The sequence below is a fragment of the Coregonus clupeaformis genome, chromosome 29 (genome assembly GCF_020615455.1).
Source record: "Coregonus clupeaformis isolate EN_2021a chromosome 29, ASM2061545v1, whole genome shotgun sequence".
NCBI classification, from domain to species: domain Eukaryota; kingdom Metazoa; phylum Chordata; class Actinopteri; order Salmoniformes; family Salmonidae; genus Coregonus; species Coregonus clupeaformis.
In genome coordinates, this window is record NC_059220.1 from 41061555 (window position 1) to 41088681 (window position 27127).

The 27127-nt window shown below is 43.8% G+C and overlaps 1 protein-coding gene across 2 annotated transcripts; it reads right to left on the reverse strand.

Moving 5' to 3' along the window:
- Nucleotides 1-972: 972 nt before the first annotated feature.
- Nucleotides 973-26550, reverse strand: LOC121530626 (annexin A6). 2 transcript variants are annotated; one of them, XM_041835744.2, is made up of 25 exons: nucleotides 26203-26550; nucleotides 24640-24685; nucleotides 22135-22219; nucleotides 21578-21672; nucleotides 20575-20688; nucleotides 20296-20386; nucleotides 17257-17336; nucleotides 16977-17033; nucleotides 16724-16817; nucleotides 16238-16333; nucleotides 15971-16029; nucleotides 15232-15354; nucleotides 13217-13275; nucleotides 10632-10710; nucleotides 9792-9873; nucleotides 9534-9628; nucleotides 9217-9330; nucleotides 6992-7082; nucleotides 6324-6403; nucleotides 6145-6198; nucleotides 5958-6051; nucleotides 5704-5799; nucleotides 5481-5539; nucleotides 3736-3858; nucleotides 973-1715 (listed from the first exon to the last, which is right to left on the reverse strand). In XM_041835744.2, exons 2-25 carry the CDS (start codon nucleotides 24646-24648, stop codon nucleotides 1656-1658), a joined length of 1989 nt encoding a protein of 662 aa, XP_041691678.1. In that variant the 5' UTR covers nucleotides 24649-24685; nucleotides 26203-26550; the 3' UTR covers nucleotides 973-1655. The 2 variants fall into 2 exon arrangements, with proteins under 2 accessions (XP_041691678.1, XP_041691670.1); XM_041835736.2 differs by having other exon boundaries at nucleotides 3721-3858.
- Nucleotides 26551-27127: the final 577 nt, after the last annotated feature.

The following is a 27127-nucleotide window of genomic DNA, read 5'->3' on the forward strand; positions in this document are numbered from 1 at the left end:
GTAAGTAGGAAAACCTGCAAAATCGTCAGTGTATCAAATACTTGTTCTCCCCACTGTATATCATATCTCTCATAGTCCTGGTCAGAGAAATAAAGAACGTAATGGATGTGCATAAAAATAAACTAGCTATTATATTAACTATGAAAAACCTTTCAATGACTTTGATGATTTCATTTCATAAAATCTTTCAAATGGGCATCAACCCGTCTTTGTGAGACAGTGATTTATGAGGACTCAGAAGACCACAACATACTCTGTTTTTTAAGATTGGATAACTTTTATGCATTGTTGGTTCAGTGAGAGAGGCAGTGAATTAATTATACAAAATGCTGTGTCCAAAATAGTAGCCTATTCCGAATGGGGTACCATTTGCTACTCCCGAAATAGTGCACTACTTTTGACCTGGGCCCATAGGGCTTTGGTCCAAAGTAGTGCACTATGTGTAGGGAATAGGGTGCCATTTGGGACGTAACCAGGGAGTTTCCTGATTCTAAAGCTCTGCCCAGTGCCCGCTGCCAACATCAATATTTAATCACTGAACTGCACCCAGAAGCTACCCGGGCAGCTGCCCATAGTGAACCGCAGTGACACGGCCCAAATGGCACCAAATTCCCTTTGTAGTGCACTACTTTTGACCAGGGCTCATAGGGCTCTGGTAAAAAGTAGTGCACTATATAGGGGATAAGTTGCCATTTGGGACGTAGAGACATTGACACGGCCTTAACCCTGGCCCTGCTGTATCTCTCAGAAGAGATCAACACAGGACATTACCTTCACATTATCTCAGCCAAATGGGGCATTACTCTGTCATATGTGCATATTGCACAGAATATGGACCTAAGAGCAATTTGGTTTAAATCTATTCAATGCTGTTTGAACATGTATGCATTTTATATGCATTTATCACAATATAGTCATTACTTATCAATCAAATCTGTCTTCATAAAAAGAAAAGCCAACAGAATACAGTACTACGACACATTCCTTTTATTTGAGGAGACATAATGTAACGTTACTAAAACCATACAGTTTTCATTGGATGGATGACCTATTGCATTGTAGAAGCGCCATACAAACACTTAAAGTCCTCAATAGGTTGACAGTTAGACACATAGCCAAGCAGTTTCCTATCTCTCACTTTCAATGTAAATACCACTAAAACTACAGGGGTTCTGTAAAAAATTAAAATTAAAATAACGTTTGACATGAAGAACACAGGCTATCTGACACAGAGGTGACAGCACAGAGCTTTGGCTCTTGTTCCAATACTTTAGAAATGCATCCTTAGTTATGGATAGGTGTATGCATTGCAAGGTTACCACCCTAACATCACTTGAACCGATTTAGATCTGTGATTACTTCAAGAAAGCTAGGAAGGAAGAAAGGAACTTGGACTCTGTGGGGAGGCTGTTGAGGTCATAGGTCACTTTGGCAGAGGAGTGGCAGCGGTGAGGGACACACAGAGCAGACTGACTATCCCCACTAGGTTCAATGGGGATGTATGCACAGCACAGTTGACCTGTAGATTGACAGCTTCAGTTGGTGTTCTAGAGGGTTCCAGAAGTTCCACTGGTGTTCTGAAGCCTTCTGGAAGCCTGCTGAGTGGTTCTGGTTCTAGAGTGTTCTGGGACCTTCTGGAAGCCTGCTGGGTGGTTCTAGTCTTCTCCTCCACACAGAATCAACAGGGTCTTACGGTAGTCCCCTGAGGTTTCACCCTGAGAGAGGAAGCAGCAGCATTTTAGGAACTTACTAAAACAAAGTCTTCGTCTCAAATGGCACTATATAATAAAAGGGGACCATTTGGGACGCATTCACATTTTGAACACAATATTTAACATACAAGCAGAGGAAGGAGTATTTAGGGTCTCTTTTACTGACTGTTTATACAGTGTACGTTATTATATCACATATTATATAACTAAGCAATAAGGCCCGAAGGGGTGTGGTATATGGCCAATATACCACGGCTAAGGGCTGTTCTTATACACGACGCAACGCAGAGTTCCTGGATACAGCCCTTAGCCGTGGTATATTGGCCATATACTACAAACCCCCGAGGTGACATATTGCTATTATAAACTGGTTACCAAGGTAATTAGAAGAGTAAAAACAACCCAGTTTATAACTTAGATTATATCACATATTATATAACTTAGATTATAACCTGGGTGGTTCAAGCCCTGAATGCTGATTGGCTGACAGCCGTGGTATATCAGACCATATACCACGGGTATGACAAAACATTTATTTTTACTGCTCTAATTATATTTGTAACCAGTTTATAATAGCAATAAGGCACCTCAGGTGTTTGTGGTATATGGCCAATATACCACGGCTAAGGGCTGTGTCCAGGCACTCTGCGTTGCGCATAAGAACAGCCCTTAGATGTAGTATATTGGCCATATACCACACCCCCTCGGGCCTTATTGCTTAATTATATCACATATTATATAGCTATATAAAAATGATACGTTATCAGTTATTCAGAGCGGCGGTACTAATCAGTTAGGTCTATGAGGCAGCTCCCACAGTAAAAGCATTGTCAACTCAGTAACGTCACACAGACACAGACACAGACACAGAGACACACAGTACAGAGAAATATACAGTACAGAGACACATACAGTACAGAGACACATACAGTACAGAGACACATACAGTACAGAGACACATACAGTACAGAGACACATACAGTACAGAGACACATACAGTACAGAGACACATACAGTACAGAGACACACAGTACAGAGACACATACAGTACAGAGACACATACAGTACAGAGACACAGAGTACAGAGACACACAGTACAGAGACACACAGTACAGAGACACACAGTACAGAGACACACAGTACAGAGACACATACAGTACAGAGAAATATACACATACAGAACAGAGACACATACAGTACAGTACAGAGACACACAGGGTTAGTGGACAGACATTTATAGAAAGCAAAGAAGGTATCACTTGTCAGAATCTAAGTTCAAAATTGGTTTTGAAATACATTCTTTTAGCAAAATGGCAATTTACTTTATGCTGACAGCAATAAAGAATGTCTTCAAATCTAGTTAGATTTGATTGTATTTTTCCAACAACTGTATTTACAGAATGTGACTTCTCGACTCTTTCAACCTGTCCGTATATCAATCCCCACCAATTCCATAATAGCTCTTAAATCCTCCTCTGGTACATGGCGAAATTCATAGATATTATTTAAGGCCCATCCTAACCTGCAGAAGTTATTACTGGTGTTGGGTGTCCCAAATAGAACCCTATACTCTATATAGTGCACTACTTTCAACCAGGGCCCATAGGGGAAGAGGGGGCCATTTAGTACACAACCCTGGTCTTTTACACGTGAGAGAGCCAGTATAGACCTGTTATTGGGCACTTCCTGCCTTGGCATCTCCTAGCCAATCACGGGTGGCGTGCCTACAGAGAGGAAGTCGAGCATGCAGGGGAAATTCCTGAACAGCTACAAGGCAGCCGCAGCCCCACAAGCCCCGCCCAACACAGGAAGCTGTAGAGCACCGTTCCCCCTCCACCCGCCTCGACGAAAAGAGGATGTGCTGCAGCACGCAGGACGGACACACACACACACACACACACACACACACACACACACACACACACACACACACAGCGAGGGTACAGGGACATGTAGAGGGATATGCAAAGTGCAGCAGACAGTCGACATGTAAAATGTGAAAACTTACAACCATGGTTTCTACCTGGATGAATTCATGGAGAGAGCAGTCGTGAGTCTCCTTGAACTCTTTGCGGATATTGAAAAGGTCGACTTCACTGCGTGAGACCATGATGCGGATGAGAGCCCTGTCGTCTGTGCCCATACACTGCAGAGAGGAAAGAGAAACATGTTTATCCATATATACTGAACAAAAATATAAAAAACGCAACAAGCAACAATTTCAAAAGGTTTTACTGAGCTACAGGTCAGTCGATTTAAATAAATTAATGAGGGCCTCCCGAGTGGCGCAGCGGTATAAGGCACTGCATCGCAGTGCTTGAGGCATCACTACAGACCCGGGTTCGATCCCAGTCTGTGTCACAACCGGCCGTGACCGGGAGTCCCATAGGGCGGCGCACAATTGGCCCAGCGCTGTCCGGGTTAGGGGAGGGTTTGGCCGGGGGTGCTTTACTTGGCTCATCGCGCTCTAGCAACTCCTTGTGGCTGACCAGGCGCCTGCAGGCTGACTTGGGTCATCAGTTAAATGGTGTTTCCTCCGACACATTGGTACAGCTGGCTTCCGGGTTAAGAAGCGCGGTTTGGCGGGTCATGTTTCGGAGGACGCATGACTCGACCTTCGCCTCTCCCGAGCCCGTTGGGGAGTTGCAGCGATGAGACAAGATCGAAATTGGGGAGAAAACGGGGGTAAAATACCCACAAAAAAACAACAATTAATTAATTAATTAAGCCGTAATCTATAGATTTCACATGACTGGGAATACAGATATGCATCTGTTGGTCACAGATACCTTTAAAAAAAAATGGGCCCCACAATGGGCCTCAGGATCTCATCGCAGTATTTTTGTGCATTCAAATTGTTATCGATAAAATGCAATTGTGTTTGTTGTCCGTAGCTTATGCCTGCCCATAGCATAACCCCACCGCCACCACGGGGCACTTTGTTCACAACGCTGACATTAGCAAACCGCTCACCCACACGACGCCATACACATGGTCTGCGGTTGTGAGGCCGGTTGGATGTACTCCAAAATTCTCTAAAACGACGTTGGAGGCGCCTTATGGTAGAGAAATGAACATTAAATTCTCTGGCAACAGCTCTGGTGGACATTCCAGCAGTCAGCATGCCAATTGCACGCTCCCTCAAAACTTGAGACATCTGTGGCATTGTGTTGTGTGACAAAACTACACATTTTAGAGTGGCCTTTTATTGTCCCCTGCACAAGGTGCACCTGTGTAATGATCATGCTGTTTAATCAGCTTCTTGATATGTCACACCTGTCCAGGTGGATGGATTATCTTGGCAAAGGAGAAATGCTCACTAACAGGGATGTAAACACATTTGTACACAACATTTTGAGAGAAATAAGCTTTTTGTGCGTATGGAACATTACTGGGATCTTTTAATTCAGTTCATGAAACATGGGACCAACACTTTACATGTTGCATTTCTATCTTTGTTCAGTGTAGTTGGATCCCAAGTATTCACTGTTGAAGTAGCAACAGCTATACTCTTTCTGGGGTCCACACACACACAATACAAAACACAATACAAAATACAATACAAAACACAATACAAAACACACAGTACATAGCCTACCAGGACAGAAACAACAACACGAACTGCTTAGAAAATGCATCCCCTTTAGGCCTGCTAATACTAACTGCTAGCCTTAGTAAAAACTGCATTTAGCTAGCTATCCACAGGCCAGTGAAATATGGCTGGGCTGCAACGGGAGCCGTTTCTAAAAGCAGCAGAAACAGACCTACCTTCATGGCTTTGTACAGGCGCTCAGCAAAGTAATTAGGCTGGTTCTTTACACTCAAAACTGCGGAGAGAAAGAGAGATATGATAGGTCAACAAAAACTAAATATTACAATACCCAAACCTGTAAGATGTAATTTGTCAACAGCCTCAATGGCCTATACTCCACTATGGAGTCAAGGGCTTAAATAAGTAAGCTATGCACAGCCATCCAATCAGAGCCCTTACCTATGCCATACATGGCCTGTTTCACGTCTCCAGACATCTCCTTCTTGATGATCTGCTCAATGTCCTTATTGCTGCATCGGACAAACTCTTGGAACACTGCAAAAACAGAAATTACAATCGTAAAAGCCAGATATCGAGGCTTGTATGTCCAATAATATATGTTTATCTAATACTGCATTAGTGATGAAGCAGTGTTTCTCTGGTACCACTCCTGAGATGTGGTCAGTAGTGATGAAGCAGTGTTTCTCTGGTACCTCTCCTGAGATGTGGGAAGCTCCTGGTACAGAGGATACTCATGAACTTAATCTCCATGTCGTCAGAGTCTTCGTTACAGGCGTCGGCCAGTTCCTGAAAAGAGCATCAACAACATTCCACAATAAACCCCATTTGAAAGTCAAAAGAAGCGAGAGTCATGTTGTCATGATGTCATGATGTACTCACCTGGGCGTCCACCAATGCTCTGTCCCAGTCCGCTGGACCCTGCTCTCTCGCCCCCTGGGGTAGGAAGAGCACAACAGGTAATGTTATGTAGAATAGACTTCATTCACTCCTATAGAATTATATGGACGGCCATATTATGGCCCTTTGGTTTTGTAGATGCACGTAGGAATAAACGTTACCTGCACCAGCGACGTGAGGATTTGACTGAAGCGTCCTGAGGTGTCTGACTGGATAGCGTCCTCCATGCTCTTCTTATAGCCTGAGGTTAATACATGGTTATTATTCATGCATAATAGGTGTTTATAGATACGGTAACTGTTAGTGCTTTAGTGTGTTACGGTTTAGTACCAGCTACTAGAACAACTGGCTCCCCCTAAAGGCAACAACAGGTACCACAGTTGAAAGAACAATTAAAAATAAATTGTTATTAGTTGCACATATTTTGCAGATGTTATTGCAGGTGCAGCTAAATGCTTATGTTTCTAGCTCCAACAGTGCAGTAATACCAAACAATACAATACACACAAATACCGCAACAAATAACATTGAAAAAAGTAAGAAATATCAGAACGAGCAATGTCAGAGTCCGCAATATAAATATATATATACACAGTGCCCAGACCGAATTTGGGAAGCCCAGGGGTAGAGTACCGGGTGGTAGCCAGCTAGTAACAGTGACTAAGGTTCAGGGCAGGGTACTGGGCGTAGGTCGGCTAGTGGTGACTGTTTAACAGTCTGATGGCCTGTGTTGCAACAACAACCGCTTATAACACAGACTAGAGGACTATTATTATTATTATTATTATTATTATTATTATTTTATTATGGAGTACGCTATAGGCCTCACCAGCCTGGTAGGCAGCGTTCATGGCGTGGATCTCCTCGTTGCTCCTGGTTACCAGGATCTCAATCAGAGCATGTTCGTCTGTCCCCGCCCCCTGGAATAGGAAAGGGATGTTGTCATTGTGGGTTTTGTTTGAGCAACCAAACATCACATCCATTGTAAATAGTGAGATTTATCTTTTAGTATGTTTGGATTTCGTCAAGACGGAAACTCCTACCTTTGTCAACACTGTGTATGCCAGGCTGAGTTCTCTCACTCACTCACTCACTCACTCACTCACTCACTCACTCACTCACTCACTCACTCACTCACTCACTCACTCACTCACTCACTCACTCACTCACTCACTCACTCACTCACTCACTCACTCACTCACTCACTGTGCTTTTTGATTCATAGTTCGTCATATCTGTCTCACACATCAATCCACCCACAGGAGAAAGTACCTGTAGGCTGTCCTTTGTCTGCGGCACATACTAAATATGTATCACACAGAACAGACGATGTTATCTCATTCTAAGACTTATCTACTAGATATCTTGCATACTGAGAGATCCACCACCTCCACATACATTCAGTATTTCTATATATTACAGTGCATTAGGAAATATTTAGACCCCTTTACTTTTCCACATTTTGTTACGTTACAGCCTTATTCTAAAATTGATTAAATAAATACAATTCTCATCAATCTACATACAATACCCCATAATGACAAAGCAAAAACAGGTTTTTAGAAATGTTTGCAAATGTATTACAAATAAAAACAGAAATACCTTATTTATATAAGTATTCAGACCCTTTGCTATGAAACTCTAAATTGAGCTCAGGTGCATCTTGTTTCTATTGATCATCCTTCAGCTGTTTCCACAACATGATTGGAGTCCATCTGTGGTCAATTCAATTGATTGGACATGATTTGGAAAGGCACACACCTGTCTATATAAGGTCCAACAGTTGACAGTGCATGTCAGAGCAAAAACCAAGCCATGAGGTTGAAGGAAATGTCCGTAGAGCTCCGAGACAGGATTATGTCGAGGCACAAACCTGGGGAAGGGTACCAAAACATTTCTGCAGCATTGAAGGTCCCCAAGAACACAGTGGCCTCCATCATCCTTAAATGGAAGAAGTTTGGAACCGCCAAGACTCTTCCTAGAGCTGGCCGCCCGGCCAAACTGAGCAATCGGGGGAGAAGGGCCTTGGTCACGGAGGTGACCAAGAACCCGATGGTCACTCTGACAGAGCTCCAGAGTTCCTCTGTGGAGATGGGAGAACCTTCCAGAAGCCCAACCATCTCTGCAGCACTCCACCAATCAGGCCTTATGGTAGAGTAGACAAACGGAAGCCACTCCTCAGTAAGAGGCACATGACAGCCCACTTGGAGTTTGCCAAAAGGCACCTAAAGGACTCTCAGACCATGAGAAACAAGATTCTCTGGTCTGATGAAATCAAGATTGAACTCTTTGGCCTGAATGCCAAGCGTCACGTCTGGAGGAAACCTGGCACCATCCCTACGGTGAAGCATGGTGGTGGCAGCATCATGCTGTGGGGATGTTTTTCAGCAGCAGGGACTGGGAGACTAGTCAGGATCGAGGGAAAGATGAACGGAGCCAAGTACAGAGAGATCCTTGATGAAAACCTGCTCCAGAGCACTCAGAACCTCAGACTGGGGCGAAGGTTCACCTTCCAACAGGACAACGACCCTAAGCACACATCCAACGCAGGAGTGGCTTCGGGACAAGTCTCTGGATGTCCTTGAGTGGCCCAGCCAGAGCCCGGACTTGAACCCGATCAAACATCTCTGGAGAGATCTGAAAATAGCTGTGCAGCGATGCTCCCATCCAACTTGACAGAGCTTGAGAGGATCTGCAGAGAATGGGAGAAACTCCCCAAATACAGGTGTGCCAAGCTTGTAGCATCATACCGAAGAAGACTCAAGGCTGTAATCGCTGCCAAAGGTGCTTCAACAAAGTACTGAGTAAAGGGTCTGAATACTTATGTAAATGTCGTATTTCATTTTTTTTTTTTTTCATAAATTTGCTAAAGTTTCTAAAAATCTGTTTTTGCTTTGTCATCATGGGGTATTGTGTGTAGATCGATGAGGGGGAAAAAAAACAATTTAATCAATTTTAGAACAAGGCTGTAACGTAACAAAATGTGGAAAAAGTCAAGGGGTCTGAATACTTTCCCAATGCACTGTATATACATTGACCACCACCTCCTCCTACCTCCATAGCTTTCCTCATCATCTTGGCGTCAAACTCAGCGGGCGTCAGCATCAGGCCGATTATCAGCCTCTCCAGGTTCTTAGAGAGCTCAGACTTCAGATCCTTCATCAGGTCCTATAGGAGAGGACATCGTTAACACACAGAACACACAACCATCTAATCTGTGGGACTACTGGTACAAAATGGCTGCTGCTGTATCACCCACCCACTGGAATGATGTCATCACATTCTAGCACACACATTGAGTTTTGGATGCGGTGGGTTTCACGTTACAATGTAAAGCGCTACTATGTGAGTGTTGGGGATGTCCGTCTTACCCTGCCGAGGATGGACTTGAAGGCCTGTCTGATCTCCTGTCTCTGCTCGTTGCTCCTGTTTGCCACAATGTCAATGATGACGTCTTCATCTGTGCCTGTAGACACGGCAGGAACAATGGTTATAAATACCTGTTTTATCAGACATATATATATATATATATATGTTTCATACAAACACCATATGATGTATGAACCAGTTACAACAATGTCATTAACATCAGAGTAAAGGTGAGGTGTTTTCCATGGGAGGCAGCGTACCAAAGCCTTTCATGGCTTTCCTCAGGTTCTGAGCATCATCAGCTGGGTCAAAATCACTGGCAGGACGGATGGTTGGTCTGAGCTGAAGAAGACAGGATGAGAGGATTAGAGGGGGCAGGGGACAAATCAGATATAGTACACACACACAGACAGACATAGACACACACACACAGACACACACACACAGACATAGACACACACACACACACACACACAGACACAGACACACACACACACACACACACACACACACACAGACATAGACACACACACACACACACACAGACATAGACACACACACACACACACAGACATGGTAGAGTTATCAGCACGGGTTGAGGGGCCACAGCAAGGGAAGAGATGGTAGAGTTATCAGCACGGGTTGAGGGGCCACAGCAAGGGAAGAGATGGTAGAGTTATCAGCACGGGTTGAGGGGCCACAGCAAGGGAAGAGATGGTAGAGTTATCAGCACGGGTTGAGGGGCCACAGCAAGGGAAGAGATGGTAGAGTTATCAGCACGGGTTGAGGGGCCACAGCAAGGGAAGAGATGGTACAGTTATCAGCACGGGTTGAGGGGCCACAGCAAGGGAAGAGATCCTTGTAAAGGTAATGAGATGCATGCCAGAGCCAGAACAAACATGCAATCTATACTATGAGCAAATCTAAAATGGAATCCTACTTAGTGCACTATTTTTTAGGTCCAAAGGGGCAAAAAGGGATGTGTCCCAAATGGCACCCTATACAGTGCACTACTTTTGACCAGAACCCACTAGTGCCCTAAATAGGAATAGGGTGCAATTTGGGATGTGTGAGTAGAGGTCAGAGGGCACGGGCCGAACCTGGACTTTGGTCATGGCGCTTATTTCCCACATCTTGTAGGCTAGCTGAGCAGCCTCTGGGAAGAACTCTCCTGCTAGGCTGCAATTACCAATGATATACCAATGAGTTAAGGAGTCAAGGACACACTGAATCATAAAAACAGACAGTGGCTTATAAGCCCATCTGGGCTGGGCATCCTGAAGATGCAAGACACTGTAATAATAAAATGTATCTAATCAACCCTAATCATGAGTCAACTTAACCCCCCACAACAACAAAACCACAGAGCTAACCCTGACCCCCCCAACAACAAAACCAGAGAGCTAACCCTGACCCCCCCAACAACAAAACCAGAGAGCTAACCCTGACCCCCCCCCAACAACAAAACCAGAGAGCTAACCCTGACCCCCCCAACAACAAAACCACAGAGCTAACCCTGACCCCCAACACATCCAAAGAGAACTGGCTATCTAATACACACTGGGGTAATTTCCTGAAATCTGACACATTCAACATGACATGATGTTCCTTTGCTTTGCCAACTCTGTTTGCTCTCCTAATAATAGTTTCCTAAAGTAGCTGGGTCGTTCCATGAAATGAGGGCCTTTTGCGTCCCTTTGATATTTTAAGTAGAAATTGTGCACCAATATTGAATTTTTAAAAACCTGTTATATTAAATGAAGTGCCCTTTAATATAGACCACATGGGGAATTCAATAAATCTGATTTATTTATATGAAAAAGTCTTGCTAAAGTGCCAAGATTCAGCATTTGGACATGTCCCGCCGTCAACCCTGTGTCACTTCTAGGAAGATTTCAACCCACTTAACCCCAACATTTCTCCAAGTTTCACCATCATTGTAAAGACATAGTTATTTTGTTGCTTTGACAAAGTCCTTTCTGAAGATTATCATTTATTTAATCTGATTAGCGATCAATTTACGTCAGTCCCTCATTTTAAGGTCAACCCTGTTACGTGAACTGAACTCTCGTTTTAATATAGTGAAACTATTCCTTTAGAAAACAATTTTTCTTCAAAAGAAACACTGAACAGTCAAATCATAGTGTAAAAGCATGTGAGCTGGTTCTACTCTTTCTGGCCATTTTCTGATGTTTTGTGGTGGAAAACTGAGTGGGTCAAGCATCACACGTCAACCCTGTTACCCATCGATAGGCAAGGAAAAGGAGATACCTAGTCAGCTGCACAACTGAATGCATTCAAACGAAATGTGTCTTCGAGCATTTCCCTCTGAATCAGAGAGGAAAAATCGACGTCATCAGCACCCGAATAGAAATGTTTTAACAATAAATAAATAAATGGTGAAGCATGCATTCAATTGCCACTCTCTGTTGCACACAACACGCTTTCATTTCGCCAGTCACAAGGGGATTTATGGCTGATTTAACCCCCTACAGTCGATTAACGCACCGGTACATCAGTCTAAATTACATAACAAAAAAAATCCCCATCAAAATCCGTCAGTTTAAACTACAGATATTTTTTGCATTGGATGCGTCTCAATCCACCGCATCCGCCAGTGTCGCACTTCCTCATCTGTGGTGTCAGAGCTAGAGAGGGGTTTGTCAGACCATGAGACGTCCCAAAAATTGGTGTTCTCACGTAAACGTCTGTAGCGTCCGAACGGTTTGACCTACAAACTATTATGACCCCTCTATGGAAAGATGAGCCTCTCATGATGGGTGGTCTCCGATTTGCTCTACGACCCCCAAAAGTGTCAGGAGACTCGTCTGAAGCCGGTACCGTCGATGTGCCAACTTCTGTTTGGTAGCGCCGAACTAATGGGAAAGGATGAAATCATCAACCCCTATTATGGTCAGCCATGTTACGGTCAACCTTGTTACGGTCAACCCTGTTACGGTCAACCCCTGTTACGGTCAACCCCTGTTACGGTCAACCCCTGTTGCGGTCAACCCCTGTTACGGTCAACCCCTGTTACGGTCAACCCTGTTACTTTATTTGGCACTTAATAGGCCTTACTATAGTATTTTATTAATTAACCTCTTGACATGTTTTTTTATTTAGTTGAACATGTGCTCTTTATGAAAGAATGTTAAAATTAGGTGAAATCAAAAGTTTCATTTTTAAACCAAGTTACACTTCTCAAAAAGGCACTGAATCGTTGGAATGACCCAGCTGTAGCCCTAACCTACGCTAGCCTGGTCACAGATCTGTTTGTACTCTTGCCAACTTAATTGCTGTCCTTGTCAAGCCAAACATCATGTTGGTATGACAATGAGTGCCATGGAGTTGGCATGACAGCACAAACAGTCTGGCATTCAGGCTTACACTATAACCAGACCCTGTTCTGACCCTTTAGGTTTTCCCGTTGAGAATTATATATGAACAGTATTTCTCCTCTGACTCATTCCTGAACTATGACAACATTTCATTCTAAATTCTCTCACTTTTTAGGGAAGCTTTGGGTTTCAGCTCCTTGGCTTAATGTTGTCTCAAAAAAAGGCATTGTTGAATCTGCCAACTGTGGATACATTTAGAGGGTGCAATGTCGCCCCCAAGTGGTGTAAACGAACTACTGCAAAACACAGTAATGATGAGCTCCATCAATCAGCAGTAACTAACTTACTCATCATCTCCTCCACACAGGGCGAGCAGAGTCCTCTTGTAATCTCCTGATGTGTCTTCCTGTTGGGTAGAAGACCAGACTGAACATTAAGATACCATGTTGAAAGATATACAGGTCAGGGAGATGTACAGATAAACAGAAAGCTACTTAGACAGACAGGGACATATACAGATAGACAGATATATCAGATATACAGATATACAGAGATATCAGATATACAGGAGATATACAGATAGACAGAGATATCAGATATACAGGAGATATACAGATAGATAGAAAGCCAGATAGTTAGACAGGGAGATATACAGATAGAGATATCAGATAGACAGCTAGAGATATCAGATATACAGGAGATATACAGATAGACAGATACAGTAGCTAGTTAGATAGACAGGGAGATATTCTGATATACAGATAGCTAGTTAGATAGACAGCTAGTTAGATAGACAGATAGACAGTTAGATAGACAGATAGCTAGTTAGATAGCTAGTTAGATAGACAGGGAGCTATACAGATAGACAGATAGCTAGTTAGATAGACAGATAGCTAGTTAGATAGACAGATAGCTAGTTAGACAGACAGCTAGTTAGATAGACAGATAGCTAGTTAGATAGACAGATAGCTAGTTAGATAGACAGATAGCTAGTTAGATAGACAGATAGCTAGTTAGATAGACAGATAGCTAGTTAGATAGACAGATAGCTAGTTAGATAGACAGGGAGATGTTCTGATATACAGATAGCTAGTTAGATAGACAGATAGCTAGTTAGATAGACAGATAGCTAGTTAGATAGACAGATAGCTAGTTAGATAGACAGATAGCTAGTTAGAGAGCTAGTTAGATAGACAGATAGCTAGTTAGATAGACAGGGAGATGTTCTGATATACAGATAGCTAGTTAGATAGACAGATAGCTAGTTAGATAGACAGATAGCTAGTTAGATAGACAGGGAGATGTTCTGATATACAGATAGCTAGTTAGATAGACAGATAGCTAGTTAGATAGACAGATATCTAGTTAGATAGACAGATAGCTAGTTAGAGAGCTAGTTAGATAGACAGATAGCTAGTTAGATAGACAGGGAGATGTTCTGATATACAGATAGCTAGTTAGATAGACAGATAGCTAGTTAGATAGACAGATAGCTAGTTAGACAGACAGACAGCTAGTTAGATAGACAGATAGCTAGTTAGACAGACAGACAGACAGACAGCTAGTTAGATAGACAGATAGCTAGTTAGATAGACAGATAGCTAGTTAGATAGACAGATAGCTAGTTAGACATACAGATAGCTAGTTAGACAGACATAGCTAGTTAGACAGACAGACAGACAGCTAGTTAGATAGACAGATAGCTAGTTAGATAGACAGATAGCTAGTTAGATAGCTAGTTAGATAGACAGGGAGCTATACAGATAGACAGATAGCTAGTTAGATAGATAGACAGATAGCTAGTTAGACAGACAGACAGCTAGTTAGATAGACAGATAGCTAGTTAGATAGACAGATAGCTAGTTAGATAGACAGATAGCTAGTTAGATAGACAGATAGCTAGTTAGACAGACATATAGCTAGTTAGACAGACAGACAGACAGCTAGTTAGATAGACAGATAGCTAGTTAGATAGACAGATAGCTAGTTAGACAGACAGATAGCTAGTTAGACAGACAGATAGCTAGTTAGACAGACAGCTAGTTAGACAGACAGATAGCTAGTTAGATAGACAGATAGCTAGTTAGATAGACAGATAGCTAGTTAGACAGACAGACAGCTAGTTAGATAGACAGATAGCTAGTTAGACAGACAGACAGCTAGTTAGATAGACAGATAGCTAGTTAGATAGACAGGGAGATATACAGTAAGTATGGAGTCATAAAGTCACTCTTATCTCAGTCACAAGACAAGGTAACTAAGACAGAACTTCAAACAAGAGGCATTGTTACATCTAGAGGTTACAATCTATAGGATCAAAATATCTATGGGTTTAAGATAAATTACGTTTAAGTTGTATCACCTTGATCATGTTGTACAGGGACTTCTCATAGCACATACGGAAGCACTCCCGGATATCCAGCATGTCTATCTCAGAACGACAGATCATGATCCTAATCAGAGTGTTGTCTTGCGTACCAAGACCCTGGAGAGGAGGGATGGAGATAGAGGGAGAGAGAAGGAGGGAGGAAGGAGAGAGAGAGAGAGAGAGGGAGGGAGGGAGGAGAGAGAGAAGGAGGGAGGGAGGAGAGAGAGAGAGAGAGAAGGAGGGAGGGAGGAGAGAGAGGGAGAGAGAAGGAGGGAGGGAGGAGAGAGAGAGAGAGAGAGGAGGGAGGGAGGAGAGAGAGGGAGAGAGAAGGAGGGAGGGAGGAGAGAGAGAGAGAGAGAAGGAGGGAGGGAGGAGAGAGAGAAGGAGGGAGGGAGGAGAGAGAGAGGAGGGAGGGAGGAGAGAGAGAGAAAGTGAGAAATAGAGAGAGAGAGAAAGAAAGAGGGAGGGAGGGAGGGGAGAGCGAGAGAGAGAGAAATGAGGTGGAAACTGAGCTGCACTTCCTAACCTCCTGCCAAATGTATGACCATATTAGAGACACATATTTCAACTTTTGTTTATTATCTATTTCACCTGCTTTGGCAATGTAAACATATGTTTCCCATGCCAATACAGCCCTTATTGAATCGAATTGACAGATTGTTGGTCAGAGTGAGTTTGATACGAGTGCAGCGGAGACTGAAAGACCTTAATAAGAAGAAGCAGTTGATTTTACCTTCATAGACTTATAGAGACGCTTGGCGAAGTACATAGGTACACTCCTGATGCACTGGACTGTAGGAGACAGTGAGCACAAGACAGACATGTTGGAATAAGAGTTCATGGATGACTTGACTAGGTATGATCTTTTAGCCTGATTAAACCCGACTGAACGATGGTGAGTTCACTCAACGGTGTTCCATTTGATTTCAATTTGGTTCCGTCTGATTTTACCCAGGCGAAAGGATCTTCATGTGTGTTATCAGAAAGAGTCAACGCGTACCGACAGCCAGCATGAGTCTCTCAATGTCCCCAGACAGCTCGCTCTTGATACTGTCCTCTATGGGCTTCTCTGCTATCTCCTGGTACTTATCAAACACTGCAGGAAGAAGAGAGAGAATGGAGTCATTCCCTGGCACGGTATCCTAGTCAGTGAACTACTGAGCCCAGACCATAGACTGTAATGTACAGGGTCAGACACATATCTCAGCAGCCTGATACAACCAGGGTCACTGTATGTTGTGGGTGTGAGAAGCAATGACCGATTCACACTAGTAGATGCCACACTGATGTGACAATGGATGCGTCCCAAATGGCACCCTATTCGTTACATAGTGCACTGCTTTTAACATCTATGGGTTACACACAGCGTACTATGTAGGGTGCAGGGTGCCATTTGGGACGTAGCCAGTGTTCTGGTCAGGCTGAGGTCATGATACTGTTGTCACTCTCTGCCTCGTGTTTATGTACCCCAGTGTGTTATACTCACCCATCTGCAGGTGGTCGACACTGCGGTTTCCCAGCAACATAATGAATATGGACTCCTCTGTGCCCCACTGCTCCTCCCCGGCTGCAAACAGCACCTGAAAGTGTTGAAAGGTGTTGAAAAGTGTTGAAAAGGGATAGTTAGAGACGGCTAGAAAAGGGGTTGATAGGGCTAGGAAGGGAAACGAAAGGATAACAAATGCTTGGTGTTTGTATTGTGGTGAATGTGTCCTGTACTACTGCTTTTAAACACTCACCTGAGCATCCTCCTCCACTAGGTCAGCATGCACTACTCCTGGCTCATCTCTGGTCCCCTGGAAATACACACACACACACACAGACTAAGACTGACTAAACAGCTATACAAATGCCTTGGTTAGGACAACAACAAGTTAGGTAACAGATTGGTACCCAGACTAGATCTACTTACAAAAAAACTCAAGCTAGAAAACAAGCTATTGACAGCCTTTCAAATAGTAAAAGCACATTAGATCAATTACATTTCCTGTTTCCTGTGACCTTTGTAAAACAACTGACCTGGAGTAAAACAACCAGCATCTTCTTAAAGTGCCCGGAGGTCTCTCCTGTAACGTCCTCCTCGATGTCTGAGCCGTACGCTGAAGACAGTAACAAAACAGACGGTTAATAATACAACCAGGATTTCACTGGAACATGCTGCGTTTGTCATACACTACATGACCAGAAGTATGTGGACACCTGCTCGTCGAACATCTCATTCCAAAATCATGGGCATTAATATGGAGTTGGTCCCCCATTTGTTGCTATAACAGCCTCCACACTTCTGAGAAGGCTTTCCACTAGATGTTGGAACATTGCTGCGGGGACTTGCTTCAATTCAGCCACAAGAGCATTAGTGAGGTCAGGCACTGATGTTGGGCGATTAGGCCTGGCTCGCAGTCGGCGTTCCAATTCATCCCAAAGGTGTTCGATGGGGTTGAGGTCAGGGCTCTGTCCAGGCCAGTCAAGTTCTTCCACACCGATCTCGACAAACCATTTCTGTATGGACCTCGCTTTGTGCACGGTGGCATTGTCATGCTGAAACAGGAAAGGGCCTTCTCCAAACTGTTGCCACAAAGTTAGAAGCACAGACATGTCTAGAAAGTAATTGTATGCTGTAGCGTTAAGATTTCCCTTCACTGGAATTAAGCCGCCTAACCCGAACCATGATAAACAACTCCAGACCATTATTCCTCCTCCACCAAACTTTACAGTTGGCACTATGTATTGGGGCGGGTAGCGTTCTCCTGGCATCCGCCAAACCCAGATTCGTCCGTCGGACTACCAGATGGTGAAGCGTGATTAATCACTACAGAGAACGCGTTTCACTGCTCCGGAATCCAATGGCGGCGATTTATCTATCTATATATATAGTTTACTTAACTAAAGTTACTACATCCAAACTACTTTGTGCAATCTGAAATTGTCATACACTACAACTTGCAAGGACAGATCATTTTGGGGTTATACAGTGCCTTCATAAAGTATTCATACCTCTTGACTTATTCAACATTTTGTTGTGTTACAGCCTGAATTCAAAATGGATTAAATATTCAGTGTGTTATGCTGTAGCTGTATGGATGTCTAATCTTGGGGTGCGTTCGTAAATTCGCTCTGGCCATCTACTCCGATTTCAGAGTGCTCTCGTCTCAGCGTGCCAGAGCGCAGAATAACTGACGCATTTACGAAGGCTCAACACGGGTTGAATATGGCCGGTGGCAGTAAACCTAGGTAAAAAAAGCGTCATTAAATTGTTGCCAGCAGCACAGTTGCAGTCACCAACGCTCTAGATAACATGAAAACAGCCTAACCAGCTCTGCTAGGGTGAGTAAAATGGTCAGAGTGAGCTGTTCTCTTTAGCCAGTTAGCTTGGGTGCTTGACTGCTGTTGTGAGGTCAGAACGCTCGGATCAACTCTACTCCTTGGCCAGATTATCCAGTGGGCGCTCTGAACGCTCCGAGAGCGAAACGCTCTGAATTTACAAAAGGACAATCTGACAACCCTCTGAATTTTACGAACGCCCAGAGCGCACTCTGAGAGCCCTCTGGCACTCCAGATTGAATTTACGAACACACCCTTAATTTGACCAGTTTCACATTTCCTGCAGCAACAGCAAACGGGATTTCAAGTGAAAATTACAAACTCCAGAAGCCTTGAATACACTACAAGTTTGCATTTCCTGCTGTGCAGCAAAATTCTCAGCAACAAAAGAGTGATCAAATCAAAATCCTAGATCTGTATTTGGTGTGTGTCAGCTGTATTTCATACTATAGCTGTGATGTACTATATTTGAGGTTCCATCGTTGCCATGACGCCGGAATAGCAACCTAGACTAGGGGCTCCTGTAAATGTGTACATATTTAATACTTTTGAAGTACTTTTGATTGCATTTTTTTAATAACATTTTTGTTTTTGTTAGCTAATTTGTTAGCTATCGGCATGGCATGACTGGCAAGTCAGTTGGTTTCACCTAACTAATGAGTCACTGTCATCACGAAGCTAAGATGGCTAACTTGCTATCTGCTTTGATTCAAAGTAACGGAGTGGTGTTTGGAGATGGCAGTTGAAGTTGAAGTTTTGAGCAGTTTTCTCCAGTGGTTAGCATCAAGGCAGACTATTCTGGACTGATGTGCTGCGTGCTTTTCTGGTGCTTTCGCTGCTGTCGGATCGTCACCTAGGTGGGTGCTACACATCGGTAGTGGAGAAGTTGTACCCATGGAGTCTGACTTCAGAGACTACTACTGAGAAGCACTGCTTCAGAGACGGCAAGGGCCAGGGTGCCCTGTTAAACGGCTCTGGACCAGTCTGACACCCCCTGGATGTGACCCCCCTCTGTTTCATCTCCGAACTGCCTCTACTCTAGCTTTCCTCCTGGTGCTGACTGCCTCAAGCCATTAATGAACTACCCTGCCTGCCACGATCGGCCATTAACTATTTGTTTTGGTTTTTCTAAATTGTATGTTGTTGTTGTTGTTGTTGTTGTTGCTTAAAGCTCTTTGCGATTGTAATAAAAAGTGCTATAAAAGTTTAATAAATTATTATTATTATCATATGGTTTATGTCATACTGTAAGTGTATTTGGCTTTTTGCACTCATTGTGATCATGTTTTGATGCTCAAGATCAAGATCGATTGTTTAATGGATCTGCAGGCATCTCCAAGATTCACCATCTAATGGGTTGACGTAAATATATCTTACCATCTAATGAGTGGAATAAATATATCTTACCATCTAATGAGTGGAATAAACATATCTTACCATCTAATGAGTGGAATAAATATATCTTACCATCTAATGAGTGGAATAAATATATCTTACCATCTAATGAGTGGAATAAATATATCTTACCATCTAATGAGTGGAATAAATATATCTTACCATCTAATGAGTGGAATAAATATATCTTACCATCTAATGAGTGGAATAAATATATCTTACCATCTAATGAGTGGAATAAATATATCTTACCATCTAATGAGTGGAATAAATATATCTTACCATCTAATGAGTGGAATAAATATATCTTACCATCTAATGAGTGGAATAAATATATCTTACCATCCTTGTATGCCTCCACCAGGTCGTGTATCTGTTGGTTGTTCCTGGAGGCCAAGACTTCAATCAGGCACTTCTCATCTGTTCCTGCCCCCTTAGAAATAAAGCATTACATTAAATACAGAACGGCATAAGTTACTAACTGGGCTGTGTAACAGTTACTTTAGTATGTGGCGTCTGATGTGGGTACTATCAACTCTTATCATTTTCCTGTTTCTTAACTTTTTACTTCCTGAATATAATCATTTGATGGCATGGTGGACGTCTACTACAGTATCTCACTTCAATGGCATCGTGGATCTCTTTGGCGTCATGGTAGGCCTGGGGTCTCATCAGACTGACGATGAGACGTTCAAACTTCCCCGTCAGCTCATACTTCAGGTCATCTACCAGGTCCTGGGGAAGAGACATGTCTGTTATGAAGTTACCCTCTCATGGTGTGTGACACACTGACTTGTGAATTGACTGGACAAACTCCCCTTAAAGAATTCAACATAATTAGTAAGAGACATGTCTGTTATGAAGTTATCCTGTCATGGTGTGTGACACAATGTGCAGAACGCTCAGTAGAGTGTAGTGAGTTCAACAACGCTTCTGTTAGCGGCAAACACGTTCCTTAGTAACAATTTCAGTTGAACGATTTCAAATGAACATTCCAAAGTGTTACAGTGAAACATCAAACAGGTCATTTTTACAAGGATAACTGTGGCAGTTTAGGGACAATAATCAAACTGCAAATGACTTTGCTATTCCTACTACATGTAATAGAAACCCTACATGGCCACATTATTATTTGTCGTGGCAGTTTAGACCCCAAAACAGAAACTTACGTTCGCCGCACACTACCTTCTCAGACTGTTAGCTAACGTTAGCACAAAACAACACAAATGGGAAATATTAGCTAACATTCACAAACTATTTCCCTTGATGCGTGCACCTCTGGAATTTAACTAAGAATGTATTGTACCTTCTAACAAATGGCACACTGAATTGTGTAATTTGTGTTATAGCTTTATTTTCCGCCGTGGTTTTAGCTGGTACTTACCTGATCCAGTATTTACCTGGTATTAACTAAAGATCTGGAGTGGGTCACAGTAACAATGGGTACTTTCTGGTATTTACCTGAAAGCATTCACCACCAAATGATACATAGTGATGTTTATGTAAATTAATTTCCAAAAAAACAAACTGTAATTTCAATGCGATCCAGGTCCAGTTCTGGAAAGGTACAGAAATAGGATGATAGACGTGATGTTAGAAGTTATATGATGTGATGTTCCTGTACCTGCCCATAGCTAGACTTGTACGCCTGTACAATCTCCTGTCTCTGAGCATTGCTTCTGCCAGTGACCAAATCCAAGATGGCCTCCTTGTCGCTGCCTGCAGAGCACAGAAGAAGATCATCAGTAACATCTTCAGTAACATTTTACCTTAGAACCTTCTAAGCCAGGGCTGCCCAACCCTGTTCCTGGAGGGTTACACCATTGAAATAGAATGATTATATAATTTTTCTATGATCTACCCTCCTGTAGGTTTTCGCTCCAACCTCAGTTGTAACTAACCTGATTCTTATCAACCAGCTAAGTATTAGAATCAGGTGCGCTAGATTATGGTTAAGAGTGAAAACCTACAGGACGGTAGATCTCCAGGAACAGGGTTGGACAGCCCTGTTCTAAGCAGCCGTGAATACTGGTGTTGGAGTTGTGCATCTCTAGCCTGGTTCATAAACCAGACAGAAGTAAACTGAAACAAAAAGGTGTGCAGTGTTGAGTTTGGTTTTTTACCAGGCTAGTGTACCCCTGCCCTACAGAAGACACTGAGCGTAGCTACACTGCTACTCACCGATGCCTTTCATGGCATTGTAGAGAGACTCAGCATCTGCACTGGCATCAAAGTCTGGAGCATCGGTTACTGTGCCTCGGAACCCCTGGGAAAATATTCATGACTTTTTATCAACTTCATCAGGTCAGTTGTTAAAGAACACATTCATAACAATGGCCTGGGGCAGAGTTTCAGAGGAGGGTTAGAGTTTTGTTAACTTTGTCAGGTCAGTTGTTAAAGAACACATTCTCATTCACAACATGAGTTTCAGAGCAGGGGAAAGGGTCCGGGCCTATCCCAGGATGAATTACAGTCACAGGGGAGTCAGGGGCTGTGTAAAGGGCCATGGGTGTGTATGTGGGCAGTGTGGGAGTATGTGACAGCCTTTGAGGGGCTGTGTGGGTGTACAGGGGGCAGGAAGGGTCAGGAAGGGGCTGTGTGGGTGTACAGGGGGCAGGAAGGGGCAGGAAGGGGCTGTGTGGGTGTACAGGGGGCAGGAAGGGTCAGGAAGGGGCTGTGTGGGTGTACAGGGGGCAGGTAGGGTCAGGAAGGGGCTGTGTGGGTGTACAGGGGGCAGGAAGGGTCAGGAAGGGGCTGTGTGGGTGTACAGGGGGCAGGTAGGGTCAGGAAGGGGCTGTGTGGGTGTACAGGGGGCAGGAAGGGTCAGGAAGGGGCTGTGTGGGTGTACAGGGGGCAGGTAGGGGCTGTGTGGGTGTACAGGGGGGCAGGTAGGGGCTGTGTGGGTGTACAGGGGGCAGGTAGGGGCTGTGTGGGTGTACAGGGGGCAGGTAGGGGCTGTGTGGGTGTACCGGGGCAGGTAGGGGCTGTGTGGGTGTACAGGGGGCAGGTAGGGGCTGTGTGGGTGTACAGGGGGCAGGTAGGGGCTGTGTGGGTGTACAGGGGGCAGGTAGGGGCTGTGTGGGTGTACAGGGGGCAGGTAGGGGCTGTGTGGGTGTACAGGGGGCAGGTAGGGGCTGTGTGGGTGTACAGGGGGCAGGTAGGGGCTGTGTGGGTGTACAGGGGGCAGGTAGGGGCTGTGTGGGTGTACAGGGGGCAGGTAGGGGCTGTGTGGGTGTACAGGGGGCAGGTAGGGGCTGTGTGGGTGTACAGGGGGCAGGAAGGGGCTGTGGCTACAGTCTGAGGCCCAGCCGGCCCTGAGTAGAGGGCTGACAGGCAGACAGACAGCTGACACCCGTCTGTCCCCCTGACTACAGCTGCCCCCTCCAGAACAGCAGTGTAGGAGGGAGGAACAGGGAGTCTGGATAACACACACACACAGACCTGCTCACTCTGCAGGGGTCTGACTCGGCTTCAGAGAAGCTGACCTCTAATCAACACAGTAACAACAAACCACAATACTGCTGCAATTCAATCAAACATGCAGTCGGGAACATACCAGAGTTCATATGGCCTGAAAATACACGTTGAAAATCATGTCATAAACAAGAACCAAATAAACTGCTCAGAGACTACAGATCTGTCTTGAAGAATCCCCAGCCTATATCTGATATGTATTTTTTTATCCTGTATCTGAGAAACATATCCATGCAGCTGCTGTTTCTGTGGAGATTCTTTCTGCTGCATTGAGGCACACAGCCAATGTCTCCCACCCAGGAATCCAGCCAGCCAGAAAGCCAAGGAGGCCACTGCACATGCTCAGATGTGCCCCTACTACAGCTCTACCATAGAGACCATCACTCCACAGGACAGCTGGGAGGTATCACCCACATAGCAACAGAACCAAAACAACGGGACCATAGCAACGGTCCTTTCAACAAACAAACTTTTCAGGCGGCAAATATGCGTAGTAGAACATAGATAATCACATTATCGTCAGATGATACATGTGAATTACTAGAGCTATTTGCTTTGATGATAAAACTAAACTACAGCAGTGCTTGGCTACTCGCTAACTTCCATCCAGACACTGCACTATCCTTGGCACCAGTCTGTGCTATGGCCAACGTGTGGTTGTCTTGCCAAGGCAATGCAGTTAGGATGGTGCAGTGCAGAGGTCATGTACAGTAGTATGAATCAAACCCACTACTCTTTGTGTAGCTGATACCATGCTCCAACCAACAGATCCAGCAGAACCAAAAAGGCCATGGTTGTGATATTAGATAGTCTAGCAGGGCCATCCTTGCAAATATCCTCTTGTTGACTGGAGCTTTCAGAGCGTAGGTGAACGGAACCTGGGTGTCCGAGGCTAGGTATTAGATAAGAGAAGCAGGCCTGTCGTACGCCTTCCAGAGCTCTCTCTCTCTCTGTGTGTGTCTGTCAATAACATGTCCAGGTAGACAGAAGGAAGAGTGACACCTTGTACTAGCCTACTGCCATTACAATAAACAGACGCCCCAGGGCTGATGACAGCTGCTAGTGAATGAATTACTCTCATCTGACCCCTCCTCTTTCCTTACCTCATTATCATACAGTCATTATGGAATATGATACGTTTATCCTTATAGCTTCACTGTTGCTACACATAGCACTGAGAGAATGGCAGACAGGATTATGGTTTTGACTTACCATTCCCATATTTGGTCTTTTTAAGGATATGCAGGAAACAATCAACCTGCAAGACAAGATATGTGAAAGCAGAAATGAGAACACAGAAACATTTTGACATGCTGTTTAAGATGGTATCAATATCAAATCAATCAAATGTATTTATATAGCCCTTTTTACAACAGCAGTTGTCACAAAGTACTTTTTACAGAAACCAAGCCTAAAACCCCAGAGAACAAGCAATGCAGATGTAGAGGCACGGGTGGCTAGAAAGAAATCCCTAGAAAGTCATGAACCTAGGAAGAACCTAGGGACCAAGGAGGCCATTTTGAATTGGATCACTTGACCTAACATTCACCCACATGCTGACACGTTGGCGGAAAATATAGGGTTGTTAGCTTTATGGCCTAGTGGATAAAGCATAGCCACGTTTTCCACAGGAAAAATATTGGCTGCTCCTCTCCTGCAGTTCAGTAAGGCTGCAATGTTCCCTTTCAGAGTGGTAGTTAACTTTAGCATCTGGTGAGGTGGGGGGGGACATAGAACATCTTATAAAGAAACATCTACTTCTACAAAGGTAGGGTTAGGTCAAACTTGTTCTCTCACTCTTTAACTGTTTTGTAGCATGTCAACTTAGAACCAAAACACACGTGGTCTACGATGATGTAATCTACAATAGATGGAAAAACAGTGTAGCTTATAAAATTGTGTGTAAATTAAGGGAATCCTGTCGGACTTCCAAATGAGATGTAAGTCATTCAGATTCTCATTAGGAATATATCACAGGAGAAGCACTCAGTGAGGACCAGCTGTCCTCTGGCATAGCACACAGTATTGCAATCAATTGTTGGACAGTTTCTCCATTAGTGAGGATATGAGATAAAACAGTCTAAGAAATGTGTCTTAGTTTGTTTAAGATAAGCCCACGGCAGTGTTAAGTCTCCTAAAATAGCCACCAGGCACATTTTGATCCAAGATCACTATAGTCACATAACATGTCCAGGACCACATCCCATCTCTCAGTCTCCCACCCCAAAATTATACAACTTTATGTTCACCAAGCATAACTTTTTTTGTTTGAATACAATAGACATCTATGATAAACATGACTCGTGTCTATGCTCAATCCATTGCTTTACATTTACAACATTGTTGTAGAGAGCGGCAGGTAGCTTAGTGGTTAAGAGCGTTGTGCCAGTAACCGAAAGGTCGCTGGTTCTAATCCCCGAGCCGACTAGGTGAAAAATCTGTCGATGTGCCCTTGAGCAAGGCACTTAACCCTAATTGCTCCTGTAAGTCGCTCTGGATAAGAGCGTCTGCTAAATGACCAATTATTATTGTTCAACCCTTTTCTCTCTGTTGTTCTTTACCCTTAGTCCCATTTTACAAACCAATAATCTGTCTGTTTATTACTGTCATATCACAAGCTTGCTATTATAGGCTCGGGCTGGGCTAATATTAGCCTCAACAAACCGTTATAGCTCCGTTATTGTCTTTACATGCTCGCGCCGACATTATCTTAGCCTATATTGTTGAGCATTTGACACTATAGAAAACTCTACAACGCAAAAAATCCAAACTCACCTCTTTAACCGAACTAATTTGATCCAAATCAACCCCTGCCGCAGTGCTGACCTCCTCTGTCTTGCGTTTTGCCCGGTGTTGAAACAGCCAGCTGTCTTCTTCCCTGTCCTCGAGCTGACGTAATAACTGCGGCGCTCACCGGCGGTGCGTCAAAATACTTTCCCCTTTCAAACAGGGAGCCCTTCCACACTGAATAACAACAATAAATGTACGGTAAATTAACAAAGCTGTAAACAACTCATTTACTTGTGCTGATTGGTCTTTCTGGACGCCCCATATACCCACTAAGCACGGACCTTTATACTTCTTTTTTTTGTTGGTCCTGTCATGTCCAAGAAGGGTGAAATTGTGCGTTCCTGCATGTGGGCGTTCCTGCATGTGGGCGTTCCTGCATCTGCGGGAAACCCTCTTTATACTTCTATTGGTCCATGTTTAAGCTAGGACAGGAGGGAGGTGGGGCAGTCCAGCATGGTTCGTGGCGTTAGTGCGAGCGATGAGTTGATAATGCACAATAATGTTGGATGCCAGCCAATAAACCCCACAGAAGAACGGGCGGGGGCGGCCATAGAATAAATTACCAAAAAAATAAGTATTTTCAACATCTGTAAATTACGTTCTTTCAACTTTCAGACAGAACCGAAAATGAACCTCATTTCAACTTCCAGAAAATACATATTTTCAACATTAATTCAGAACTAAAATGAACCTGATTTCAATTATGTTTATTATGTTACATGCAGAGGAGCCACATCCACCAGAATGGATACACACCTTTATGTTACAATCATGTTAAGATATGAGAGGAGCCAGTATTGAAACATTGAAACAACATGCAGGGCCTTCTGTACAACAAACCATACCAGCTCTACTGCTTCACTGATATAATGGTTTGATCCTCAGTGAGAGAGAGGTATGACTGGTGTGT

Coding starts and splice junctions, on each gene's coding strand:
- LOC121530626 (XM_041835736.2), bottom strand. Junction 9,874..10,631: donor GCGCCATGACCAAAGTCCAG/GTTCGGCCCGTG, acceptor TGTCTTCTTCAG/CTCAGACCAACCATCCGTCC. Junction 6,404..6,991: donor GAACGCTGCCTACCAGGCTG/GTGAGGCCTATA, acceptor TATTAACCTCAG/GCTATAAGAAGAGCATGGAG.